Genomic DNA, 23601 nt, shown 5'->3' with positions numbered 1-23601 from the left:
AAAGGGAGTCCAAGGAATTCCGTGAGAGTCATCATGGGCATATGGTGAAGAGCTAGAACAGATTGGAAAGGCTACAGACTGAAAAGATAGCTCAAGGGCTGGCAGAAAATGCTTCTTAGGTAGAACCCTAAATGATTGCCATACTTGGCACCTCAGTGCTAGCGTCCACCAAGTTTGAAGACATCATAGGTTTTGGCTATTTGCATGGCTCCATTTTACAGAAGCAATATTGCCCCCATCCCAGTATCAAATATCTTCAATGGAAAATAGCTAAAGGACCCATGGTCCAAGAGAAACAGCACATCACTAAATATGGGTTGCATTTTAGCCAGCACTGAGCTGAACCTCAGCTTCTTGGGCTCTGATCTAATAGCAACATTTCATTCCACAATACCCAGAAAAATAAACTCTTCCAAATTTTTCTTTGTTTTGTTTGTTTTTGGGCCATACCCAGTGACGCTTAAGAGACACCCAGAAGTTACTCCTGGCTATGCACTCAGAAATTGCTCCTGGCTTGGAGGACCATATGGGACATCAGGGGATAGAACCGGGGTCCATCCTAGGTTAGTGCAAGCAAGGCAGATGCCCTATCACTTGCACCACCGCTCCAGCCCCAAATTAATAATAATAATTATTATAATTATTATTATTATTATTTTAACTAGGGACACAGCTAACAACAGCCAGGTGAATATGCAATATTACAAGTCACATCCAGATTTATGCCAGCAAGGTGTGGGCTATAGCCCACTCAACTTTCCCCAAAAGCCTCAAATGAGTTTTTAAGGAATTACCTTTTTCTATAATCCAATCAACAGCATAAGGTCATGTATAAGCAAGTAAACACAGGACCAAGGGATAGAATTTATTTTCTTCCAGGCCTACCAGTACCATATTTCTGAGCTGGGGTGGCTGAATTACTGCCACCAAGATAACAAAGAAACACCCACAGGTCCTTCCCCACCAGCATCCTCCATATCTTATCCTACTTCATCCTGATCACATCTGCTACCCAGGAGGTTAAACACCAGTCAAACATCATTGCTCTCAATTCCCAAAGTAGGAATTGGTGAAGCCCACATAGTCGTAGCCAGCTGCGTGGCCTCGGCCCCGAGGGTCCACATACTGCTGCATGTGTGAAGCACAGAAGGCCACCTGCTCCGGGGTCAGAGCCTGAAACCAAGAGAGAAAACAAGTCAACAGTACCGCCCAGGGGTGCAGTCAAACACCCTGAAGTTGAGCAGTGGGAAGTAGAGAGCAAGAAGTTAACCTGTTCCTACAGCACTTTCTCATAGGCTGCTTTAGCAGGTGAGACTGGATGACAAGATTCCCTGCAAAGCCTGCCCCACCCACAAGCCTGCCTCCTACATTCTTGTGTTGGAAAGCACCTGAAGCATGAACACAGATTGGAGTTCGAGTCCACCTCTTCGGATTGGAGGTAGCTCAAATCAAATCCACGTGTTAAGCATAGCAAAATTGTTCAGACATTTGAGTCGTTTCAGACATCTGAATCATTAATCAGATCTATGTTGAGTCCAATATAATGTGTCAGAGATCTCAGAAGCAAGCTGAAGTGATCTTTCTTAAAATAAGGAATTGATAAATAGGTAAACATTGCTAAGAAATATTTGTGGAGAAAAGGTAGTATCAAATAAAATGCCAAAGGATAAAGAGATAATATAGGATATTTGCCTTGTATGTACCCCATAGTTTTCCCTAAACACTGCCAGAAATCCTCTGAGCATTGCTGAATGAGGGGAGAAATGCCAACTTTTGTGGCCACACATAAACTATTGAAATAAGGAAGAAAACACTACTTGGGGCCAGAGAAATAGCACAGAAAGTAGGGCATTTGCCTTGCACATGACCTACCTAAATTCAATCCCCAGTATCCCATAGCTCATCCCACATCCCATCCTGAACCTTCCAGGAGTAATTTTCTAGTGAAGAGCCAGGAGTAATCCCTGAGTGGCACTGGGTGTGGCCCAAAAACATAAACAAAAAAAGGAAATACCAATATTTAGATTTCTGGGGTCATAGAGATACTACAGAGATGAAAGGCAAGGTCAGAAACTTCAGATTCAGGCTAGTGTCCTACTAACCTCTAGCAATACCTGGTACCACATCTTTCTCCCGAATCACCACTGGGAGCAATCCTTGAGCACAAGAGTTGGGAGTAGATCCTTGCACTGATAGATGTGGTGGGGGGCAGTCCCAGGATGAGATGGGCAGACAAGCTTGGTCAGGCACCTTAAAGTATAAGTCTGGATCCTTACCTGCTTCATGTCCTCCTTGGTGATATATGATTTGCCCTCTGCTAGGGCTTGGAACCCACTCTCAATCTCATCACTGGACTTGATGTTTTCTGACTCCTTGTCAATCAGGAAGGCCGTATAGTCCTCCAATGAGATGTAGCCTTTCCTGTGGACAGTGGGTAAGTGCCCTCAACTCCCCAGATGGAAACACCCCTCATCTCCACCCCTCTGCCCAAACCCCAGCCCCACTGTCCGCAATTCTGCTTTCCTGGCTCTGTGGTTTTTCTCCAAAGAGCTTAGGAAGCATCTTTGCCCAGGCCCATAGTGTGCCTGCATGATCATCATGGTGTAGATTCTCCTACCTCCCAGGATCCACGGCATCCAGGAACTTCTCAAACTTGGGCTCAGGCTCACCCTCTTCCACCATGGGCAGATAGTAGTTGAGGCCTCTCAGGCAGGAGCGGAAATCTTTGTGAGTCAGGTGCCCAGTCAGGTTTTCATCAAAGTGTCTGAGAGAGAAGCATTGGCCTAAGGCTTGATGGGGAGGACAGTCCCAGGGGTGGGGCAGGAAGGAAGGCTGCATGAGGATAGGCAGGACAGCCACATGGGGAAAGGAGAGCAGTCACATAGGGACCTGAGCAGCCTCATGGGACCATGGAAGGCATGTATGGTATGAGAAGGCTCAGGGGTTCATTCGATGTAAGCAGAGTATTAGGGAACTAAGGAGTCTGCTGGCATCAGCTCCATCCAGAGATGTGAGAGCCTGTGCCCAGAACCCAAGCACTGCACCCAAGTGCTAAAAGCCAGGACTGTAGCTCTTCCATGTCATCACTTCCAAAGCAGCTGGAAAGGAAAAGTCAAATGGGAAAGCCAAAAAGAGCCATAGCCTCATGCAGCTGATTTGCTGCACCAACTGTACCCAGTGTGTGCCCAGATATAAAGCTATTAAGAAGTTCCTACGTGTTGTTCTATGTACCTTATGGACATTGAGACTAAAGGCATCTTCAAGAAGGAAACAGCACTCTCCAAACAAGCAGAGATAAACATATGGAAATATATTAAGCTGAGAAGCTTCTACACCTCAAAGGAAATAATGCCTACAACACAAGAACCACCCACAGAATGGGAGAAACTATTCACCCAATACCCATTAGATAAGGGGCTAATATCCAAAATGTACAAGGCACTTTACAGAACTTTACAAGAATAAGCAGACAGAATAAAATAAAAATAAACGACAGAACCTTACAAGAATAAACAGACAGAATAAAATAAAATAAAAGACAGAACTTTACAAGAATAAAACATCTAACCTCATCAAATATGGGGAGAAGACATGAACAGACACTTCCTCAAAGAAGAAATACAAATGGTCAAAAGACACATGAAAAAATGTTCCACATAACTAATCATCAGGGAGATGCAAATCAAAACAACAATGAGGTACCATCTCAAACAACAGAGACTGGCAGATATCACAAAGAACAAGAACAATCAGTGCTGGAGGGGATGTGGAGAGAAAGGAGCTCTCATTCACTGCTGGTGGGAATGCCATCTAGTCCAGCCTTTATGGAAAACAATATGGAGATTCCTCAAAAAAATGGAAACTGAGCTCCCATATGATCCAGCTATACCACTCCTAGGGTACATCCTACCCTACCCTACACAAAAAAAATGCAATTCAAAAATCCCTTTCTCACATTTATATTCATTGCAGCACTATTTACAATAGCCAGACTCTGAGAACAACCAAGATGCCCTTCAACAGAGGAATAGCTAAAGAAACTGTGGTACATATACACAATTATGTAGCCATCAAGAGAAATGAGGTCATGAAATTTTCCTATATATAGATGTAATGGAATCTATTATACTGGGTGAAATAAGTCAAAGAAAGAGAGATAAGCACAGAATAGTCTCATTTATCTATGGGTTTTAAGAAAAATTAAAAGACATTATTGTAATAAGGCCCAGAGACAATAGAGTTAAGGGCCTGAAGGACTGGCTCACATCATGAACCTCACCACAAAGCTGTTAGGGAAATAACTACACTAACAATTAGAATGGCAATGTTAATGAATGCGAGAAGTAAAATGCCTGTTGCAAATATAGGCAGGGGTGGGGGAGGTGGGTGGAGGGCATTGGTGATGGGAAGGTTGCACTGGTGATGGTGGGTGTTCGTTTATGACTGAAACTCAACTACGAACATGCTTGTAATTATGGTGCTTAAATAAAGACTTTATAAAAGTAAAGAAGTTTCTTTTTTGCTTTCCCAGGCTATGTGTGAAATTACAGTGTGCCTTGTGCCATTCACAGCAAGGCAGGAGGGAATCATTCTGGCAAAACCCACAAAGACAAAACACCCCCATTAAGGTTCAAACCCACAGGTGTGGACCCAATATGTCCACCAAAACCCATATTGAGGAGCTCAAAAATGCAAAGGTTAAAGACAAATTCCACTACAGGTAAAGAACGTGGAAATTATAACCTCTAAAAATAAATGAAAAGCTAGTGTTTCTTCTTACGGGCTTAAGATTCCACTGAGCAACTAAGAGTGAAATCCTGCAATTCAGAGATCTAGAAGAAAGATCTAGAAAGGGCAAACTGGTTATGTAAGCTGTACTCACTTGTAGGTTGTGCTGAATTCCTTCAGGGTCTCCTCACTCACACCAATGGTGTCCCTGAGAGGGAAAGAACTTGTGAGTTCCACATTCAGTAGAGAGGCTATCTGATCCAACGCCCCCTCCCCCTGAGTGAGACCCAGCCCCCCAACAACCTGCATCCCTCTAGCCCCATGCCCTCCTACTTGGCCTGGATCTGCTGTTCAAGGTTGTGCTGCATCCGCACCCCCAGCTGATGTAACTGGTCCCACTGCTGGGCCAGGCCAATGGTGCTGTACTTGAGGTCCAGTACCAAAGCCTCTTCTAGGCTGTCCCCCAAGTCCTCGATCTTTGTCAGCTGACGCTTCATTGCCTGGATCTCTTTCTGCTTCCTCTGCAAGAAGACAGATGAGATCGGGAACCAGCTCCAAAGTAGGGATTCAGGGAAGAAAGACAATTGAGGAACTGAAGTCACCTAAAAGCGCCTTTCAAGTATCTCCCAGGGTTCTGAACAAGTAGGCAAAGAATAGGCCTGAGGGAAGGCTCATGTGAACCCTTAGGTTTCATATCCTTGGAAATAAATGTCCTCAGAATGCATAGTACATCAAGATGGGGGGGAGGGCCTTCAGGATGGAAAGACTCTCAGGATGGGGATGCACTCAGAACAGGTAGCACACCTAAAGTATGGTAGGAGCACAGCATGTGAAGTGTGTTCTTTCATTCTCTATGAAATCTCCTCAACTACAGAACACACACTACTCACTTTATTGGCTTCCAATTGAGATTCCAGAGTTCCTGTTTCTTTGAGCAAAGACCTAGTGAAGAATAGAAGACAACATGATTGTCCAGGTCAGAGGCCAACATTTCAGTCAGACCCACAGGTGACTAATACTCCTAGTCATCAGACTCCCACCCTCAACAGAGCTGCAACCTGCCTACAGACCCCCTGGGCACTGGATCTCTCTCCATCCCTCCTTTAGCCATATCCAGGCTCAGGAAAGGTATCTCCTCAGCCTGGCAAGAAACAGCCCCATATGGTGACCCCCACCTGGCCTTGTGCAGGACCTGAGTTACAGCTTAGATCTGGTCTTAGCCCACTTTTGCACCTGATTTCCCAAACTAAGAGAGCACAAAAAGTATGAGAACAGAATACTGACCCGTCCAGGAAATAGGCCCTATACATGGTGTCCCAGCAGGAAACCGAGGAGAGAAAAAGGAAGATGCATATTAACAAGGTGGCTGAGCAAGCTTCTTCAGAGGGTAGGAAACTCGAGGGTACTTGGAGCTTGGTATGTGAGCATCCATCCAACCCCAGCACCCATGACATCCTTGTGAAGCTTCATGTTCCCACATTTCCTTCTCTAGGGGATTCTAGGGATAGGATACAATTCTAGAGGTAGGAGTAGGGGTAGGGTAAAGTTCTGATCACAGGCTTTCAGAGGACCAGAATCCCTGAACTGTGACTATCTGCCCTTGGTCCTCAGGATTTGGGGATTCACGAGTGGCATACACTCCTCAGTGAGTAAGTCCACTGGTCTATCACAGATGGTTTAAATCCATCATTGGCCCTCAAAACTTAACTTCTTGCAGATTGTCCACTGACTGGATAATCAACCAGCTTGGACCATTTCTTCTCAGACATTACACCTTCCAAGTATCAAGTATCCACTTCCCTAGGTATTACAACACCTTAATTTCACAGGTAGAACATTTAGAAATTAATGAAAGCACCACCCCCAAGACTATGTTCTGTTTTTCCTTGGTTCTCATCCAGGAACTGAACACCTTCCTATTGGGTGCTCATACCAGGACTGTCTCCCATTTGCCAGTATTATGCTTCTCAGGAGCAAGTTTCCCTCCACTAAGGGGCCTGTGCCACACTCAACTGATGCTCAGCCACAGACTGAGGATTCAGAGCTGCTCAGAACTTTTCATGTCTGCACTGGAGGTAACAGAGGAAATAAATGTGGAATTTTATTTGTTTATTTGTTGAGTTTTGCTGTAGGTCACACGTGGCAGTATTCAGAACTACTCCTGGCTTTGTGCTCAGCAGGCTGTACAGTCCTGGGGATGAAACCTGGGACTCTATCATGGTAAACAAGTGCTTCCAGAACTTTGAGTCTTTTTTCCCAGACCAAGATGTAGAATTCTTGGTGCAGAATAAAGTGCCTGAAACGATAGGGCTGGCACTATCTTTTGGACCATGATCACAGTGGCAGGGATAAGTGAGAGGACACAGAGAAGCCCTTTCCTAGTGTTGAGCTAGTCAAAGCCAGGACTCTATAGCTGCCAGTGCAATAAGAGACTCTCCCATACCTACCCCATGTATGTTCTGCCCTCTGCTAATGGGCCTCTAGCACAGGGAAAGCATGTTGGGGATTTCTCAAGGCCCACCTGGTCTCCAGGACCCACTGAAGGAATGCACTAGCATTCTGTTCAAACTCCTGGCACATCTCGAAGTTTTTCACCTGTCTGGCCTCTTCCTTTTGCAACTCCTGCTCCCGTTCCTACAACACAAACCAGACATGTGCACATTGGCAATGCTCCTTCATTGTGAAATGACCAACCCTTGAGTTCAGCTTTTCCCTTTAGTGTCCAGGATTAAGAAAATTGTAGAGAAAAGAAAGTAATGGCCACTGAGTATTCCCAGGTTGTCTAGTCTGAGTTGATACCTCTGTGGCCTTCTCAGAAAGCATAGGGGTGGATATATGAGTCTCCTTCTGCATGAACTACAGCAGTCAAGCATCACCCCTATACTCTCCCACAGAAATGACCCAGCTCTGTGACAGAACTTTATCAAACTTCCAAGCCACCAATTTGTTTTAGATTGTGGGCATCGACACCTCAATATCTTATAGTCATGTTAGCCCAGTGGTATCAAAGGAAATCTGATGGGAAAGTCACAGAGTAATCTACTGACCTCAAGGAGCCTAAACAGTAACATAGAAGCTCAACTAACAGCAAACACAGCCCAGTAAATTCCTATACATTGACTTTAGTAACACCAAGGACAGATAGAACTATCATTTCAGACTGGCCTATGTTGACCTAAGCTTTAATAACTGCATTGACCTTTGTGTTGTAACAAGAAATACAAAGTCAATTGGTTTATGCCTGCATGTAGGCAGGTGGATGCGAGATTGGGGGACACTGGTGAGGGAAGTTTATACTGATGGTGGATTAGTATTTGAATACTTCATGCTGAAACAACTTAAAAACAACTCAGTAAAATGCAGTGTTAAAAGAAAAATTAGGAATAAAACACAATGTAGGAAAATATTAATATATTTAAGGCATAATGAAGATGCACTATGAGGTTTGCTTGTTTGGGTTTGGGGGGCCACACCCAGCAGTGCCCAGGGGTTTCTCCTGCTTTACTGGTGGGCTTGGGGGACCATATGGGATGCCAGGAATTAAACCCAGGGTGACCATATGCAAAACAAATGCCCTACCTGCTGTGTTATCACTCCTGCCACACTATGAAAGCGTTTTTAAAACAAAAATGGTGTACTGGGGGCTGTGCAACTGTGAACCAGAAAAACACACTCATGAACTTTCATGTCTCTCTGGAGATGCCTCATTGTGCTTGAGTTTACCTCTCTCATCCCAACTCAGCACCCACAAGTCTACCTCTATACATGAGTGAGCTCTATATCTCTTTCTGACAGCTGTCCCAGGCAGAAGGCAAGTGCTCCTCTTTCATTTCTCCAAATCCCCCAGTTGAATTGCAAGAATGAGACCACATGTGGCCTCGTTACCTTGATGATGTCGGGGAGGTGTTTCCACATCTTCTCCAGCACCTCCACGGTTAACCAGGTATAAGGACTAGAAGACACCCCCAGGGCCTTAATCTGCTGATCTAGCTCCAGTAGGTGGTTGAAGTCAGCCTGGGCCCCTGCCAGGGAGGCCAGGAAAGCCTCATGGTCCTTCTGCAGCTTCCGGATCTCATTTAGGGAGATACAGTGCACAGGCTCACTAAGGTCCTCCTCCGCATTCTCACACCAGTTGTTGAAAGCCGAGGCCTTGTGTGCAAATTCCATGAAGAGTTCCTCAGCCTACAGAGCAGACAGGATGTCCCTCTGCCTCAACAATGCCACCCACAGGAGCAAACCAGGCCTGAGGCTGTGTCTCCCAGGCTGACATGGGGCAGAGTAGGGGCCTACAACTGACATGTGCACTGTGGGTAAGAAATGCTGGAGCTGGTTGTTCTAAGATCCCCAGAGATCCCTTTCAATACCCTCTGTTTCTTATTCTACATGTGTGATCCACTCCCCCTTACATCTGGGAAACCACAAACCATGTTAATGAATCAAAATGTGGCTGTGAAATGAGACACTGAAGAAGAAACATCCATGCCCTTTGCCCACTAGACCATCTCCAGGGTACCCAGCTATCTGATGATCCAAAGAGGGTCTCCAGTGTGTTTCAAAACCATCAGCCTAAAAAGCAGGAGCTGTGTCTGGCCAGGATATACTGGCTGTCTCTTTTTGTCTCACCTTCTGCAAGGGCAATTGCCTGTCCAGCAGCTTCTGTCTGTGGACAGCTGAGGCTGCCACCAGTTTTTCCCAGCTCTGCAGAAGAGCAGCATGGCGCTCCTCAATGGCTTTGGCCTGATTGTGCTGAGCAGACACCAGTCCATTCTTTAGGTCTGTTATCTCAGACAGCCTCTCCTGCTGAAAGCTCTGTATGCTGGCATCCAGTGTGTCCTGAGAAAGACCCCAGAGAACTCAAGCAATAAGAAGTCCAAAACCAGGGTCAGGCACACTTGGGCGCTGTGTACAGGAGAGCAAGAAAGGGTGGTCGTGAAGGCTGAGGAAAAGGTAAACCTGCCTTAACAGAAGCCAAGAGCAACATTTGGGCAGGACTGTAGTGAGGACCAGATAGCTAGAGCTCTGTTTAAGTTAGATAGGAAATTCTGGAGCACGACAGACAACATCATTGCAGCCACATCCAACTTCCAACTCACATTCTTGGCAAGCCTCAGCTTGCCCTCTGAGTTCTGGTTGGGTGCTGCCACTTGAGTGCCCAGAGGTGGGTGCATTAGCCAGGCTCCCAAAGCATATGATGCTTTGAGGTCCAGACTCATGTGATCAGGAAGAGGTGCTGATCATGGAAACGTAAGACTGAATATGCACACATACAGGTGGAGAGACCAATACAGAGCATTGCTTTTTTTGTTATTGGTTTTAGGGGCACAACCAGCAGTGCTCAGCTCTGCACTCAGAAATTACTCCTGATGGTGCCTGGAGGGCCAAATGGAATGCTGGGATGAAACCTGTGTCAGCCACGTGATAGGCAAACATCCTCACCACTGTACTATCACTCTAGCCCCAAAGCAACTAAGTTTTAACCAAAGGACCTTGAAAGGGATGGTGAAGCATGCCTGAGAATAAGCCATGGGGAAAATGTGCCAAAAGGAGAGATCCTCTGAAGTGTAGGCTGTTCAGAGGCAGACAGACTAACTCTAGAAGCTAATTGCATGAAGATCATGAACAGGAAGCAGAAAAGTGAGTATCCTCTGCTGCATAAATACTCTTAAGGTTCACTGAGTAACATTGGTTCCAAGGCCTGAGAGCCAGAACCAGGAATTGAATTTTTTTTTTTTTTGGTTTTTGGGTCATACCCAGCAGCACTCAGGGGTTACTCCTGGCTCTATGCTCAGAAATCACTCCTGGCAGGCTCAGGGGACCACATGGGATGCTGGGATTTGAACCACCGGCCTTCTGCAAACGCGCTACCTCCATGCTATCTCTCCAGCCCCCAGGAATTGAATTTAAACTGCTCAGGGGTATTTCCTTGTAAGCAGTGTGGGAATGGTGGAAGAAATTAAAAAGTACCCTTCCCAGGAGGGAGAGGAGGCTCCCAGGACCCTGCAGACAATGGCCCAGATTCAGAGACCACTCTCAGTGTGTTCATCAAGGGTGGGCAGTACTCATGCAAATGCATTGAGCTCACCTGCTTTGCCAGGAGGTTGAGGAAGGTAGTCAGATCTGTGCCGTTGCCCTCCATCTTCAGACTGGCCTCCTTCTCAGCTGAAGAAAAAAGAAAGCTTGTCAGAAAGAACCCTCAGCCCTACTCTGGAAAAGACATATCATAGGCTGCTTGACAGAGCCTCCAGCTCGGGGGAGATGCTCTCACTCTGGGCATCTGGGCACCTGGGGTCTGGGAATCTGCAGGCCAGGTTGGAGTTTCAAAATGAGCAGCTCATCTCTCAGGGTGCCTGCCAAGACATACTTTCAGACTCTCACATGAACAAATTTTCAGAATTGAATACTCAGGAATGCTGACACTAAGTCCATGTGTCTGTGTGCAACTGTACCATATATTCACACATGTGGACATGCACATATCTGCACTCATGTACCTGAGTGTTGGTGTGATTACATCCCAAGGGAATGGGATGGAGGGTGAAAGGGCTGTCTTTCACCCAAAGTGGAAGCCCTGGAACATTTCTAAGGGAGAAGTCAGCATTGCTAAAGCCTCAGAGCCAAACACTCACCAATCCAGGCCTCTACTACATCTGCCTTCCAGTTGAAGTGCTGAAAGGCATAGTCGTCATCTAGTTGCATTTTCCAGGCCCTTAGAGCCTGGGACAGAGCAGGAGCCTTGGCCTTCAGAGCCTGTATCTTAGTAGAAATCTTGTCCTGATTCTGATTGTCCTGCAGGAACACAAGGACCAAAGGAGGAGGCATTGTGTGAGCAAGGAGAGGATGCACTCAGGTGACATAGAAACACAGTCTCTACCCTAGGAACACAAAAACACAATACAAAAATGCCTTCTGCACACCTATATTCATTGCAGTGCTATTTACAATAGCCAGAATCTGGAAACAACCCAGATGCCCGACAACAGATGAGTGACTAAAAAAATCATTTACATTTACACAATGGAATACTATGCAGCCGTCAGAATAAAATGACATCATAAAATTTTCCTATACATGGATGGACATGGAAACTATTATGCTGAATGAAATAAGTCAGAATAGGAGAAATATAGAATAGTCTCACTCATATATGGATTTTAAGAAAATAAAAGACAGTATTGTAATAATACACAGAGACCATAGAGATGAGGGCTGGAAGAAATGGCCCACAATATGAAGCTTACAACAAAGAGTGGTGAGTCCAGTTAGAGAAATAACTACACTGACAACTATAATGACATTGATAGTGAGTGAGAGAAATAGAATGCCTATCATGAGGGGCCAGAGAAAAAGCACAGTGGTAGGGCATTTGCCTTTTATGCAACTGATTCAGGACGGACCTGGTTCGATCCCCAGTGTCCCATATGGACCCCCAAGCCAGGATTGATTTCTGAGTGCATAGCCAGGAGTAACTCTTGAGCATCATCGGATATGGCCCAAAAAACAAACAAAAAAAAGAATGTCTGTCTCAAATACAGGCAAGAGATGGAGGGAGGAAGGAGGGGAGGCATTGGTGGTGGGAATGTTGCACTGGTGAAGGGGGTATTCTTTTTTTTTTTTTTTTTTTTTTGGGGCCACACCCGGCGATGCTCAGGGGTTACTCCTGGCTGTCTGCTCAGAAATAGCTCCTGGCAGGCACGGGGGACCATATGGGACACCGGGATTCGAATCAACCACTTTTGGTCCTGGATCGGCTGCTTGCAAGGCAAACGCCACTGTGCTATCTCTCTGGGCCCGGGGGTGTTCCTTTTTATAACGAAAACCCAACTACAGATATATTTGTAATCATGGTGCTTAAATAAAGATAATTAAAAAAAAAGTCTCCCCAGAACATATCTCTAGGTCTGGTGTCTGGGGATCGACCCACACTGCAGCTGATCACTCCTTTATCTGGTTTGGACTTACTCACACTTGCACCCCTGAGTATGGCCTTCTAAAAGGCAGTAATCATCTCTGTTTATGTATCTCTTGGGAGCACTGAGTCAAATGTGTCTTCAAGAAAATGAGCACTGAAATAATTGATCATGTTACTAACAAGGAATCCTCACTCAAGGGTTCCCAGGATCTTTCTTTTGATTCTGGCAGCACTTTATGGCAAAGTCTGCAACAAAATCTTTAAAAGTCTGTGTTCCTACAGGATAAGCAAAGAAGTCTCACCCAAAATTCCAGAAAAGGTACCAACAAAGAGGAAAATTTGGGCCAGAGAGATAGCACAGCTGTAGGGCATTTGCTTTGCAAGTGGCCAACCCAGGACCAACAGTGGTTCAAATCCTGGCATCCCATATGGTCCCCCGTGCCGGCCAGGAGCGATTTCTGAGCACAGAGCCAGGAGTAACCCCTGAGCGCTGTCGGGTGGCACAAAAACCAAAAATAAATAAATGAATAAATAAATATAAGAAAAATTCAAACAACTGTCCTTTGCTGGGGATAGTAAAGGAGTTCATAAGTTTACAGAAGCAGTGTGTGTGGTTGTGGTAGCACAGCACAGCACCTGGTCTGGGCTCACAGAGAGTGCCTTGGCATGGGGTAGGACCCAGAGTCAGAGGTAGAGCCTACCTTCCTCAGGATGTCCTCTCCTTGGGTGCAGACACTCTGTACACGGGTCTCATGGACAGCGAAGTCATTCTCCAAGGCTTCGTGCTTCTTCAGTAAACTCTGCACAAAGACCAATGAGAGTGAGCACTGGCTGGCTGGTTACCCTGCCCCCAAGCTCTATCTCCCTGGAAGATGGATCTCTAGAATTAGCCAGCTAGAGGGATCTAAACCCAGGGCTAACACATATGAAGCATCCTTGGGGCCCAAGTCTGTGCCTGATGCTCTGTGGTGTCTGTGAGCTGCTTGGAGGGAGAAGACCTGCATGTTGGGCTGTCCCGGCCTCACCCACTACCAATTTTCATGTGCTGGCTGCCATCTGTTCCAGGCTGGAACTCATGTCTGCCACCATGACCCTGGAAGGAAAGTTCCACAGGAAGGAGACTACCCTGCTCACCTTTGTAGCAGCCAATGTGTCCCCGGAATCACCACGGCCCACCGTGGCCTCCTTCTCGCTGAGCCAGGCCTCCTCCTCCTCTGCAGTCTCCATGAACTGAAGGAACTCCAAGGACTCAGCCAGTCGCTGACCACTGCTCAGGGCAGGAAACCCCAATAAAGCATGTGAGTTAGTAATGAACAAGGATGGGGGATAGGCCAGGAAGCCTTGAACAGACCCAGGCTTCCAGGACAGCCACAGTCCTGGGCCTCAGCAACAGGGCCCTCAAAGGAGGCAACCAGGTCCCAAATAGGTCTCATCTGCATCATCTGTCTTGTGACAGGGAGAGTACATGGTGACCTACATGCCAAGACTGCCATTTGGGAGCCACCTGTCAAGGTGGGGGGCTCTGTGCAGTATGTGGCAGCCCCTATATATTGAAGGTTCTCCTCAATAGCCCAAAGTTGGTGGCTCTTCCTAGGGAGACACCCTTCTGGCATGCATTGCTTCAACCCAGACTTCTCTGTCTTTACGGTCTGGGAGGCTGCATGACTGTAAAGGGAAATTGACCCCTGATTCTTTGCACACATACATTAAGCCCAGTTAGGAGGTGGGATTGCAAGTCATGCACAGGGTTGAGTATTGAGAGAAGCCTGAATAAGCTACCAAGAGAGACACAGAAGGTCAATTGGGACCAGATACTGATACTGAGCCCATGACAAGGTTCACTGAGTCTGAGTCAAAGATTTAGTGCCTGCTCCTATGTCCATGACATAGATATGGACTCACCAAGTTCATGACAAGGTTCCCACATCCACTTTCCACTCATTGAATCCATGACAAGGTTCTAGCATCTGCTCCCCACTCACTGAACACAACAAGGTTCCTGTATCCCTCTACACTCACCAAGCCCATGACAGGTTCCTGCATTTACTCCCCACTCACTGAGCCCAAGTCAAGATTCTTGTATCTGTTTCCCACTCACCGAACCTTCGCCAGCTCTTGAAGATCCTCCCAGTGACGCACGAACTGAGCCAGTCGCTCGTGGATCTGTTCTCGGCCCATGGCAGCCTTGTCCCCCAACTTTTCAGCCATGTCCAACACATTCTGGAGAATACCATCCCTATCACTACTGGCTCTGACAGTGTCCCTTCCTCTCTCTTTCCTGAGTATACACTATTTCAAGGTCTCAGGAGGCCTAAAAGGGGAGGCTAGAGTGATGAGGCAGAAACACCCTGGTTCTTAGTTATTCACTCCATTTCCAGAATGTTCTGTGGTCTTGAGCATCCTGCTGCCTCCTATATCCAGTGCACAGGGTGGCCCTGGTGCCATTTCACTTGGCATCAATATGTTTCTTCCATGTCCCACTTCACAGCTGCCAGTCATAGGCCTCCTGCTCCAGGAAACAGCACCACCCTCCCATGACCTGAGATTAATGGGGATCTCCTTATTTGTGCCCTCAGGCTGGTCTTTCCTCTGCCTCTCCTGTCTCAAGTAGGTGAGTCCTACCTTATTCTGGGGATTCATAGGCCTAAGTCCTATGGCTGGATAAACCACCTAAAGTCCAAAAGTCCTACCTGGATGGCAGGCTCGTGGGCCACCAACTCTCCTTCCAGGCGCCGGTGTTTCTTGAGTAAGTTCTGGACACCCTGAAGATCTCGTCCAAAGTCCTGGGAGCTCATACGCACAAGCTTCTCTCTAGACAGGAAGAAAAGAAAGTAGATCTCAGAAGTCTCCATAGGAGGAGGGTTCATACAACCTTGCAAGGCTGGAGCAGGAGACAATGAGACTTCACTGGTGCTCTGGAGACAGGACCACAAAGGGAAATAAATGGTGATCACAGCTTTAGTGAAACTCAAAGTTTACAAGACACAGGTAAAGCCAGATGAGGTACAGAGATGCCTCACCACCCCTTTGCCTGCTCCCCTGGCCATCTCATTTCTCTAGAAAATGCCCCTCATACATATGCATGGTCATGGTTTCCACAGTGCTGTACCTCTTGTCTTTTTGTATATAGGGTACTCATTGCAGAGACAGCTCTTGAGGGTGATGTCTGTGTCTCTGTGAAGCACTGAAACTAAGTGACGCAGCAACTTCAAAGGTTTCTAACTCATCCTGTTTGATGCCTGTGCTGATGCCAACCCAGATCACAAGTCACTAGTGGGAACCTCAGGTGTTTGTAGAAAAACAAATAGGGGTATAGGAAATAGTTCCCTGAGAATGTCCTTGGTATTTTCCAGCATAGAATCCACAACAGCAGAGGGTCAGTTCTAGGTCACACTGGGGACCCACTCGGAGTGGAACAAGGTGGATGACCATCTCTGCAGATGCGCACAACTGTAGGAGGTAGTGGTACTGGGGCCGTGGGACTGTGTAGACTCACATGATGCTTGGCTCACAGCTTAGCTCCCTGAGTACAGCTCAAGGACTTCCCATTCCTGGCACACTGACCTCCTCTGCTATATCCAAGGTGAGGAATCAGGGGAACAAAGCCTGGCACACGGGACCAAGACCCCAACAGTGTTGGATTTACAGATATCCTGGAAATAAATGTGCTTAGCTAGAAAAATGACAGTCTGAGGAGAGGGGCTTAAAAAGTAATTTAGGTACATTAATTACTAATTACCAGAACACTGTACCCTTAGGTACCTACTTAGGGGACATCCTATTGTTGGGGGTTTTTGTATTCATTCTTATATCTGTTCCCTTTCCCAGAAGAGAAATTGAAGATATTAGCTATTTTAGCTACACTAGATACTCCAGACTTAGCTAGGTTAGATAAACAGACAGGCAACTATCTATTAAATGTTTGCCTTTCTTCCTGTAGGTATTGCTTCTAAACAATAAATACCATAGGTGAAGTCAGGGCTTTCCGTCAATGAGGCTAAAAACACCCTGACTCCATGCTTTTCTCTCTTCTGTCTTGTTTTCTTTTTCTTTTCTTTTCTTTTTTATTCTTTCTTTTTTGGGTGTTTTTTTTTTTCCTCAGGGGTTACTCCTGGCTCTGCGCTCAGAAATCATTCCTGGCAGGCTCAGGGGACCATATAGGATGCCCAGGATAAAACTCAGATGTGCTATCACACTGCCCCCTTTCTGTCTTATTTTCTTAATCCCCAAAACACCTGTTCTTCAGGCCTGTTCACCCTAGCACAACAGAACCTTTTCCCTTGCCATAGAAATGTCTCCTGGCCCCTCGCCTGGTAGCTATACATACTCTATCCAGGCCTCCTCATCATCCAGATCCTGAAAGAACTGGAATAGAGCATGGGCCTCCTTCAGCTTCTCATGGTGAGCAGAGGCCAGGTCTTGTACATTCAGGAGACGCTGATTTACTGTGTCCCTCTTCTCCACAATCTGCTCAGTATTGAAGGTCCCACTGGAAAGCAGCTCAGCAGCCAGCTCATTTAGGTCCTTGAGTGCATCCTGGAAAGCCCCAGTGTAGGAAGTGAGGAAGGCAGCTCTGAGAGAACTGGACATCACACCCTCATTGCTCAGGAAGACAGAATGGTCAGCAGCTATCCCTAACCTTCTTCCCTGGGCCCATTGCTCTTCCCTTCTCCCCAAGAAGCATGGCTGGTGGGAGATCTCTGTGCTCAGACAGGACATTTCCTGAGTATGGCCTCTACTGATAGAATTATTGAGGATGCCAAGTTTTCAGATGGTTACTGCAGCTCTCCTGTGTCTGCCCCCGTCTAACTTCACACTTGAGGGATATCCCAGGGAAGACCCTCCAGTCTTGACCCAAATTGAAGGGCCTCTGACTTTCCACCCTAGGGGACATCTGCAAGGAAACCATGCATGTTAATCATGGCCTCGTTCTCCACCAAAATTCCAGCATGCATATACAACTTCCACACAGCCCTTGATCAACACTTTTCTAATTCCCTAGAGCACACTTGCACATGACTAGGACACAGTGAGTTCACAGAGGCTTGTCAGGAAACAAGCAGAAGTGACTTTCTAGATTTGCTTCCTATATTCAAGAGTCTAATGGACAATGATGGACAGGTCTGATTGCTTCATGGTGAGAATGGTCACTGGCTGCAGACACAAATGGCTTCTAACAGTCTCCTAAGACAGGAGCAGGAGGCCAGGCACAACCCCTCCAAACCAGATGGCACACACTCTTACCTGTCTGGCCAACATCTCTGTCTCTAGGAGCTGATGCTTCTTGAGCAGGTTTCCTGCTGAAGCCAAGTCCCTGGCCTGGTCCTTCATAGCCAGCAGGGTTTCTGCCTGGGGTTAGGAAGATGCAGTCAGGCCTACTGGTGATCACTCTGCAGGACAGCGAGCCCAGCAGAAGCCATGGCCCCAAGTTCCCCAAGGGAAGCATACATGGATCTTCATCTCCCGCCAGCACATACAGCTTCTCACAGCCTTGCCATACAAGGACTGTGAGTCCATGTAATATGATGGTCCCAATGAGCTGGAACTCCAGGTGGTGACATTCTTCCCACACAAGTGCAAACATCCAGGACATATAACCATGGTATCCAGCCCTGTTTTTCCCCAGGGATCTCACCTCTGACAGCCAGAATTCAAAATCCCGAACACCCGTGTTGAATCTCTGCTGCCTGCTGGCCTCGTTGAGTTTTTGCCCTTTGTCAATGGTTCTTTCCAGAAGGTAGTCCCATTCTTTCTCCAATTCCTCCAACTGCCCCTACCCCAAGAGATAAGACATTCACTAGGAAGTGCAAGTCCAGAGTCCTTGGTCACCTGAGAGGAGAGCAGGGAGTGGTGAATGCATGAATCCACCAGAATTGCCCATCTAAGGAGACAGTAGGGGGTATTAGAAGATAGTCAGACCTAAATGCCTTGGAGGATTCTTGGTAGTGGAGGCGAAACACCACAGGCAGGATATTGAGGCGCCAGGGTTGCCACCTTTTATTCTATGGCCTGATGTGCAAGAGACTGACTGAATACTGTGGGCCCAATCAACTATGCTGGGAGACACAGCCATGAGCTATGGGCTCAGAGCCCAGACTAAATGCATATAGGGGAAGGGTGAGTGGGTCTCCTGCCCTGAGTAGAGGCAAGCCCTGGCACCCTACTTACAAAGAATCCCAACTTCAGGGTCAGCATCATATAGAATCCTGACTGTCCCCTCTGTCCTCATCACACATGGCACCTACCTTCACAGTATCCTCCTGGCCATCACATGCCCTCCGCTCAATCAGTGAGTTTCCCAAGTTTAGGAGTCCTTCCACCTGCTCAGCCCGGCCATGGACCTCATTCTCAAAGGTCTGGTGCTTCAGGTACTTTCTCTGTAGAGATCACACATGGCATAGCCTTTGGACCAGCATAGAGGAGCCCTTTCTAGCCCACCCGAGTAAAGAATTTAGAGGTGTTCGGGGAGGGAAGGGAGAGGAACACATTCAGCTGAGTCAACACAAGACAACCTCCATCCTGTACCCCAACACCTGCCTCCCTCATCCCCACTCCCACCTCCCACCCCCAGCACGAATCTCAGGGCACTGGGCCTGAGGTGGGCTTGCCTGGATGTTGGTGGGGTCTTTGTAGGACTCATCACAGGCTGTGGGCAGCTTCTCACTGATCCACTCTTTCAACTCTTCAAGATCCCGGTAAAACTGTTTCAGATCTGCATAGTCCCCCAATTTGGTTCGTTCAGCAGCCAACTGTACCTTGAGAGCCCTCCACCTGGGGTAGAGACATGCTATTACTCCCCTGCCCACACCAACCTGTGTGACTGAACAGCTGCACAGCCCTATCCCATCTACACTGTGGACAGTGGGTCTCAGGCAAGGTCCAGAAGCTCTGTGAACAGTGTTTCTCAAGCAAAGTCTCAGTTACAGCCTGGTCACATCTACACTGTGGATAGTTTTCTTAAACAAGGCCCTGTACCATCTACACTGTGAACAGTTTTTCTCAAACAAGCCCAGTTTTGTCTATACTGTGGATAGTGGATCTTATGTAAAGCCCAGTACTGTCTACACTGTGGATAGTGGATGTCAAGCAAGGCCTAGTCTGTCTACACTGTGAATAGTGTTTTCCAAGCAAGGCTCAGTCTCATCTACACTGTGATAGTGGGTCTATTCCCCCACATGACGGCCATTCACAAGCCAGGTGCACCTTTCATCTGTGGGTCCAGGTCAGAATTTCCCTTCACTTAGGAGTCTTGATCACCCAGCAGAGAAGGGTACTCAGTCCCCTTCCTACCCCCAGACCCCTGTACACCTCATCTTCCTCACAAAGCATTGATGAGGTCAGACCTGTCCAGGAGCCGCTGCAAGCGGGCAGCAATCACATCCTGAGCATAGTGGTCATTGGAGATGAGCCACTCAGCAGTGTTCTGGAGCTCCACCATCTTCTCCTCCTAGGCAGGGGAAAAGAGAAGAGCCAGAGCCCAGAGCTTATGGCCTGCTATGACCCCCAACTCAGTGACTCAGTGAAGTCAGTAGAAGATGGGGGATAAGCAACCCCACACAAATCATGAGGACCTTTGGCTTCCAAAAAGAATAGAAGAAGCAGAACTCATGACTGACCACACAGAAGGGCCTGGAGAACAGTGACCCTGTAGCCAGAGAGATAGCATGCAGGTAAGGTGTTTGCTTTCATGCAGAAGGACGGCAGTTCGAATCCCGCAATCCCATATGGTCCCCTGTGCCTTCCAGGAGTGATTTCTGAGCATAGAGTCAGGAGTAACCCCTGAGCACTGCTGGGTGTGACCCAAAAACCAAAAAAAAAAATAACAGAGACCCTGAACATTGCAGAGGGAGAGGTGTACAATCATGTTCCAAGGCAGTATGAAGTAAGATGTGGTCTCAGCATTGCCAATAGTGGTGAAGCTAAGCCGATGGGAGCTACTGCAGGGCAGCTGAAGAGTGAGGAGAAACCTTCCTGCAAGCAGGCTCACCTGGGCAGCCATGGCCTTGTCTAAATCATCACGTTTCTTCATCAGAGCCTCCAGGCTGTCCAGTGAGTCCTTGTCATCAGCCCTCAGGGCATTCTCCCTGGCCACCATCCAGCTCTCAGCCTGGTCACATTTCCCTTGGAACAACTGTGGGAACAGGAGAAGATGATAGTTAGATTCCATGGAGAAGAGGGAGGATTTGCTCCTCCCATGAGACTGGCCTCGGGGACCTTCACTGTGCTCCCAGAAACATTCCTCCAAGACATTCCCCAGCACTATTAACACTGTTCCATCAGCAGCTGATGTTCCTGTACTGGGTTACCCTTAAACTTGGGGTGACCACTGGTTCTCAGGTGCTGGTTACACACTTCTTCCTTCTGTGCCTTCATCTCAGAATTGTCAAATCTTCTCTGATTTAATAATCATTTTACTGAACTATGAGAAAATCACACATCCTGACTTTACTGATTAATAAAAGGAGTGCACTGCACAGAGGGCATAGTAAAAGTCAGGTACACCCTCCATCAAACACTCAGGGAGCACCTTCCTTCCCTAGGACCACCCCATCTTGTTTTATGTGACAGACAAGGAAGAAAGCTCCTCAGTGCAGTGACAGCATTGAGGAGCAGATGAGCCTGGTAAGGGGAAGAGCACTCTTAAAACCTGCACAGAGCAGCACAAGGCAGCATAAGGCACAGACTGTCTACTAGGGGCAGCTATACCTGCAACTCCAGACACTGATCCAGCATTCTCTTGCGTTTTTCCCAAGCTTCCTCCAAACCATCTCTCCCAGTGCGGACAGCCTGAAGCTTGTCCTCAATGTCAGGGCTGGCCCGGTGCCCATCATCTATAAGTTTTGCACCAAAGTCTTCCAAGGCCTGGAAGGAAGGGCCCTCGGCCTCCATGTCAGCGTGATGGTCCTGTGCAGAGAGAACACACAGTGAGCAGAACTGGAAGCTGTCAATGTGTGGAACCTGTCAAATGTGTGTGCAGGCTCCATGGTCATACCTGGTGCCTCTCTATCAGAATCTCAGTGCCCGTGAGATCATCAGCCAGCTCCTGTGAGGACACCAGGCCCCCGATGCCACTAATCCAGTTCTCCAGGTCCCTAGAGAAGCAGGCATATTGGGCAGTGATGGAAGAGATAGGTCTGTCTGTCCTGGACTGGCTCTAGTAGGAAACTCCCTCAGACTCACACACTCTGACTCTCAGTTACCTGGTCCTCATCTGTTCTCCATGCACAAGAACCTCTGTACATGGAAAACAAGCTACAAGTCAAGAGTGATCATGCCATCTGCCAACACCAGCCTCCTTTAATTCTGTGCTTTACAGAGTGAGCAACTAAGACACATGCTTTAGCAGAGGGAGGGCCTGGACCCAGAGAGCCATCAGCCCATCAAAGAGGAATCCATGCCCACCCTTGCCCAGAAAATGCTCCTGGGAAGGAGGGGCATCACTGCCCTACCTCACCTGCTGTCTTACCTGGCCTTGCTGAGGAACAGGTAGAACTTCTGGGCCTCACTCAGGCTCTCCTTTCGATCCTCTGTGAGTCCCAACAAGTCACTCCAGGCTTCATTCAGTTCTACCCGCTGTCTCTGCAAGTCCTCAATGGCATCTGGATGGGACTCAATGAGCCGCTCTGCTGTCTCCCCTAGTACAGTCACCTGTGGAGATATGGGAGCTCTAAGAATCAGCCTGAATGAAGGAATTTGTACATATACACAAAGGTATATTACACATATTACACTGCTAAGAAAAAGAAAGTCATGAAATTTGCTTATACATAATGGATATGGAGAGTAATATACTGAATGAAAGGGAAAGGGATAGACATAGAATAATCCCACTAATATGTGAGATATAAGAAAGATTTTAAAAAAGGTAATAATATCCAGAGATAATAGATATGAGGACCAGGAAGACCAGTCCATGGTAGGAAGCTTGCCACAAAGAATGGTGAATGCAGTTAAGGTAAAGAATGATTCATTATGATCATTATAGTTGAAATGGATCACTCTGGACAAGAACTGGGTGCTGAAAGGGGTGCTAAAAGTGACATGCACAGTAGCCCTACATTCACAATAGTGCAAACCACAGTGTCGGGGCTGGAGAGATAGCACAGCGGTAAGGCGTTTGCCTTGCATGCGGAAGGTCGCTGGTTCAAATCCCGGCATCCCATATGGTCCCCCGAGCCTGCAGAGGGCGATTTCTGAGCATAGAGCCAGGAATAACCCCTGAGCATTGCCAGGTGTGACCGAAAAATCAAAAAATATATATATAAATAAAAATAAAACCACAGTGTCAAGAGGAGCAAAAAGGAGCTAGAGCAATAGCACAGTGGGTAGGGCATTTGCCTTGAATGCAGCAGACTTGGGTACAACCTCCAGCATCCCATATGGTCCCTCAGCCTGCCAGGAGTAATTTCTAAGCACAGAGCCAGGAATAACCCCTGATCACTGTCAGATGTGCACCCCCCAATTAAAAGGGAAAGAGAGAGAGAGAGAGAAGTAAAATGCCTATCCCAGAGGCAGGCTGGGAGATGGGAGGGAAACTGGGGAGATTGGTAGCACGAAATGTGAAGGCTGGTATGCATTCTACAAGTGAAACTCAATCATGAACAATTTTGTATGCACAGTGTTTAAATAAAGTAATTATATATAACTATATTATATCATGTATATATATATATGAGAGAGAGAGAAAATTAGCCTGGAGCCACCCCTAGCTTATAGCCCAGAAGTCCAGAGTCCAGTGCCACATGGTGCATCAGGGTGAGCCATTGGGTCTATTGCTCCACTGCAAACAAATGGCAATATTTGAGCACACAGGGAACTGCCTGAAGCAATTCAGCATCACACTTGTTCTTTGAAGGTGGGAGGCTGTGGGCCAGTTAGTAAAGTGACCAGGCTGGGAGCAGCATTAACAATGAAGAATACAAGATTTTCAATTTGAACATGTTCAATGGGAAAATCTTTCCAGA

At 47.2% G+C, this 23601-nt stretch overlaps 1 protein-coding gene across 1 annotated transcript in view; it reads right to left on the bottom strand.

Annotated features, from left to right (window-relative positions):
• Positions 1-1047: 1047 nt before the first annotated feature.
• SPTA1 (spectrin alpha, erythrocytic 1) overlaps positions 1048-23601 on the bottom strand; it is a 47215-nt gene continuing 24661 nt past the window's right edge. Inside the window, exons 26-51 of the mRNA XM_049776748.1 lie at positions 22104-22285; positions 21630-21729; positions 21344-21541; positions 20625-20768; positions 19981-20084; positions 19246-19408; positions 18883-19014; positions 18273-18410; positions 17882-17986; positions 16965-17173; positions 15328-15448; positions 14736-14857; positions 13772-13904; positions 13339-13437; positions 11355-11514; positions 10811-10887; positions 9352-9561; positions 8614-8910; positions 7250-7362; positions 6013-6030; positions 5619-5670; positions 5062-5249; positions 4883-4936; positions 2618-2764; positions 2277-2421; positions 1048-1173 (exon numbers count right to left, since the gene is read on the bottom strand). Of these exons, the coding sequence (XP_049632705.1) occupies positions 1048-1173; positions 2277-2421; positions 2618-2764; positions 4883-4936; positions 5062-5249; positions 5619-5670; positions 6013-6030; positions 7250-7362; positions 8614-8910; positions 9352-9561; positions 10811-10887; positions 11355-11514; positions 13339-13437; positions 13772-13904; positions 14736-14857; positions 15328-15448; positions 16965-17173; positions 17882-17986; positions 18273-18410; positions 18883-19014; positions 19246-19408; positions 19981-20084; positions 20625-20768; positions 21344-21541; positions 21630-21729; positions 22104-22285 (3537 nt within the window). The remainder of the gene's footprint in view (positions 1174-2276; positions 2422-2617; positions 2765-4882; positions 4937-5061; positions 5250-5618; positions 5671-6012; positions 6031-7249; positions 7363-8613; positions 8911-9351; positions 9562-10810; positions 10888-11354; positions 11515-13338; positions 13438-13771; positions 13905-14735; positions 14858-15327; positions 15449-16964; positions 17174-17881; positions 17987-18272; positions 18411-18882; positions 19015-19245; positions 19409-19980; positions 20085-20624; positions 20769-21343; positions 21542-21629; positions 21730-22103; positions 22286-23601) is intronic.

Source organism: Suncus etruscus, chromosome 7 (genome assembly GCF_024139225.1).
Source record: "Suncus etruscus isolate mSunEtr1 chromosome 7, mSunEtr1.pri.cur, whole genome shotgun sequence".
Lineage (NCBI taxonomy): Eukaryota > Metazoa > Chordata > Mammalia > Eulipotyphla > Soricidae > Suncus > Suncus etruscus.
This window is presented reverse-complemented; position numbering and strand designations above follow the sequence as displayed.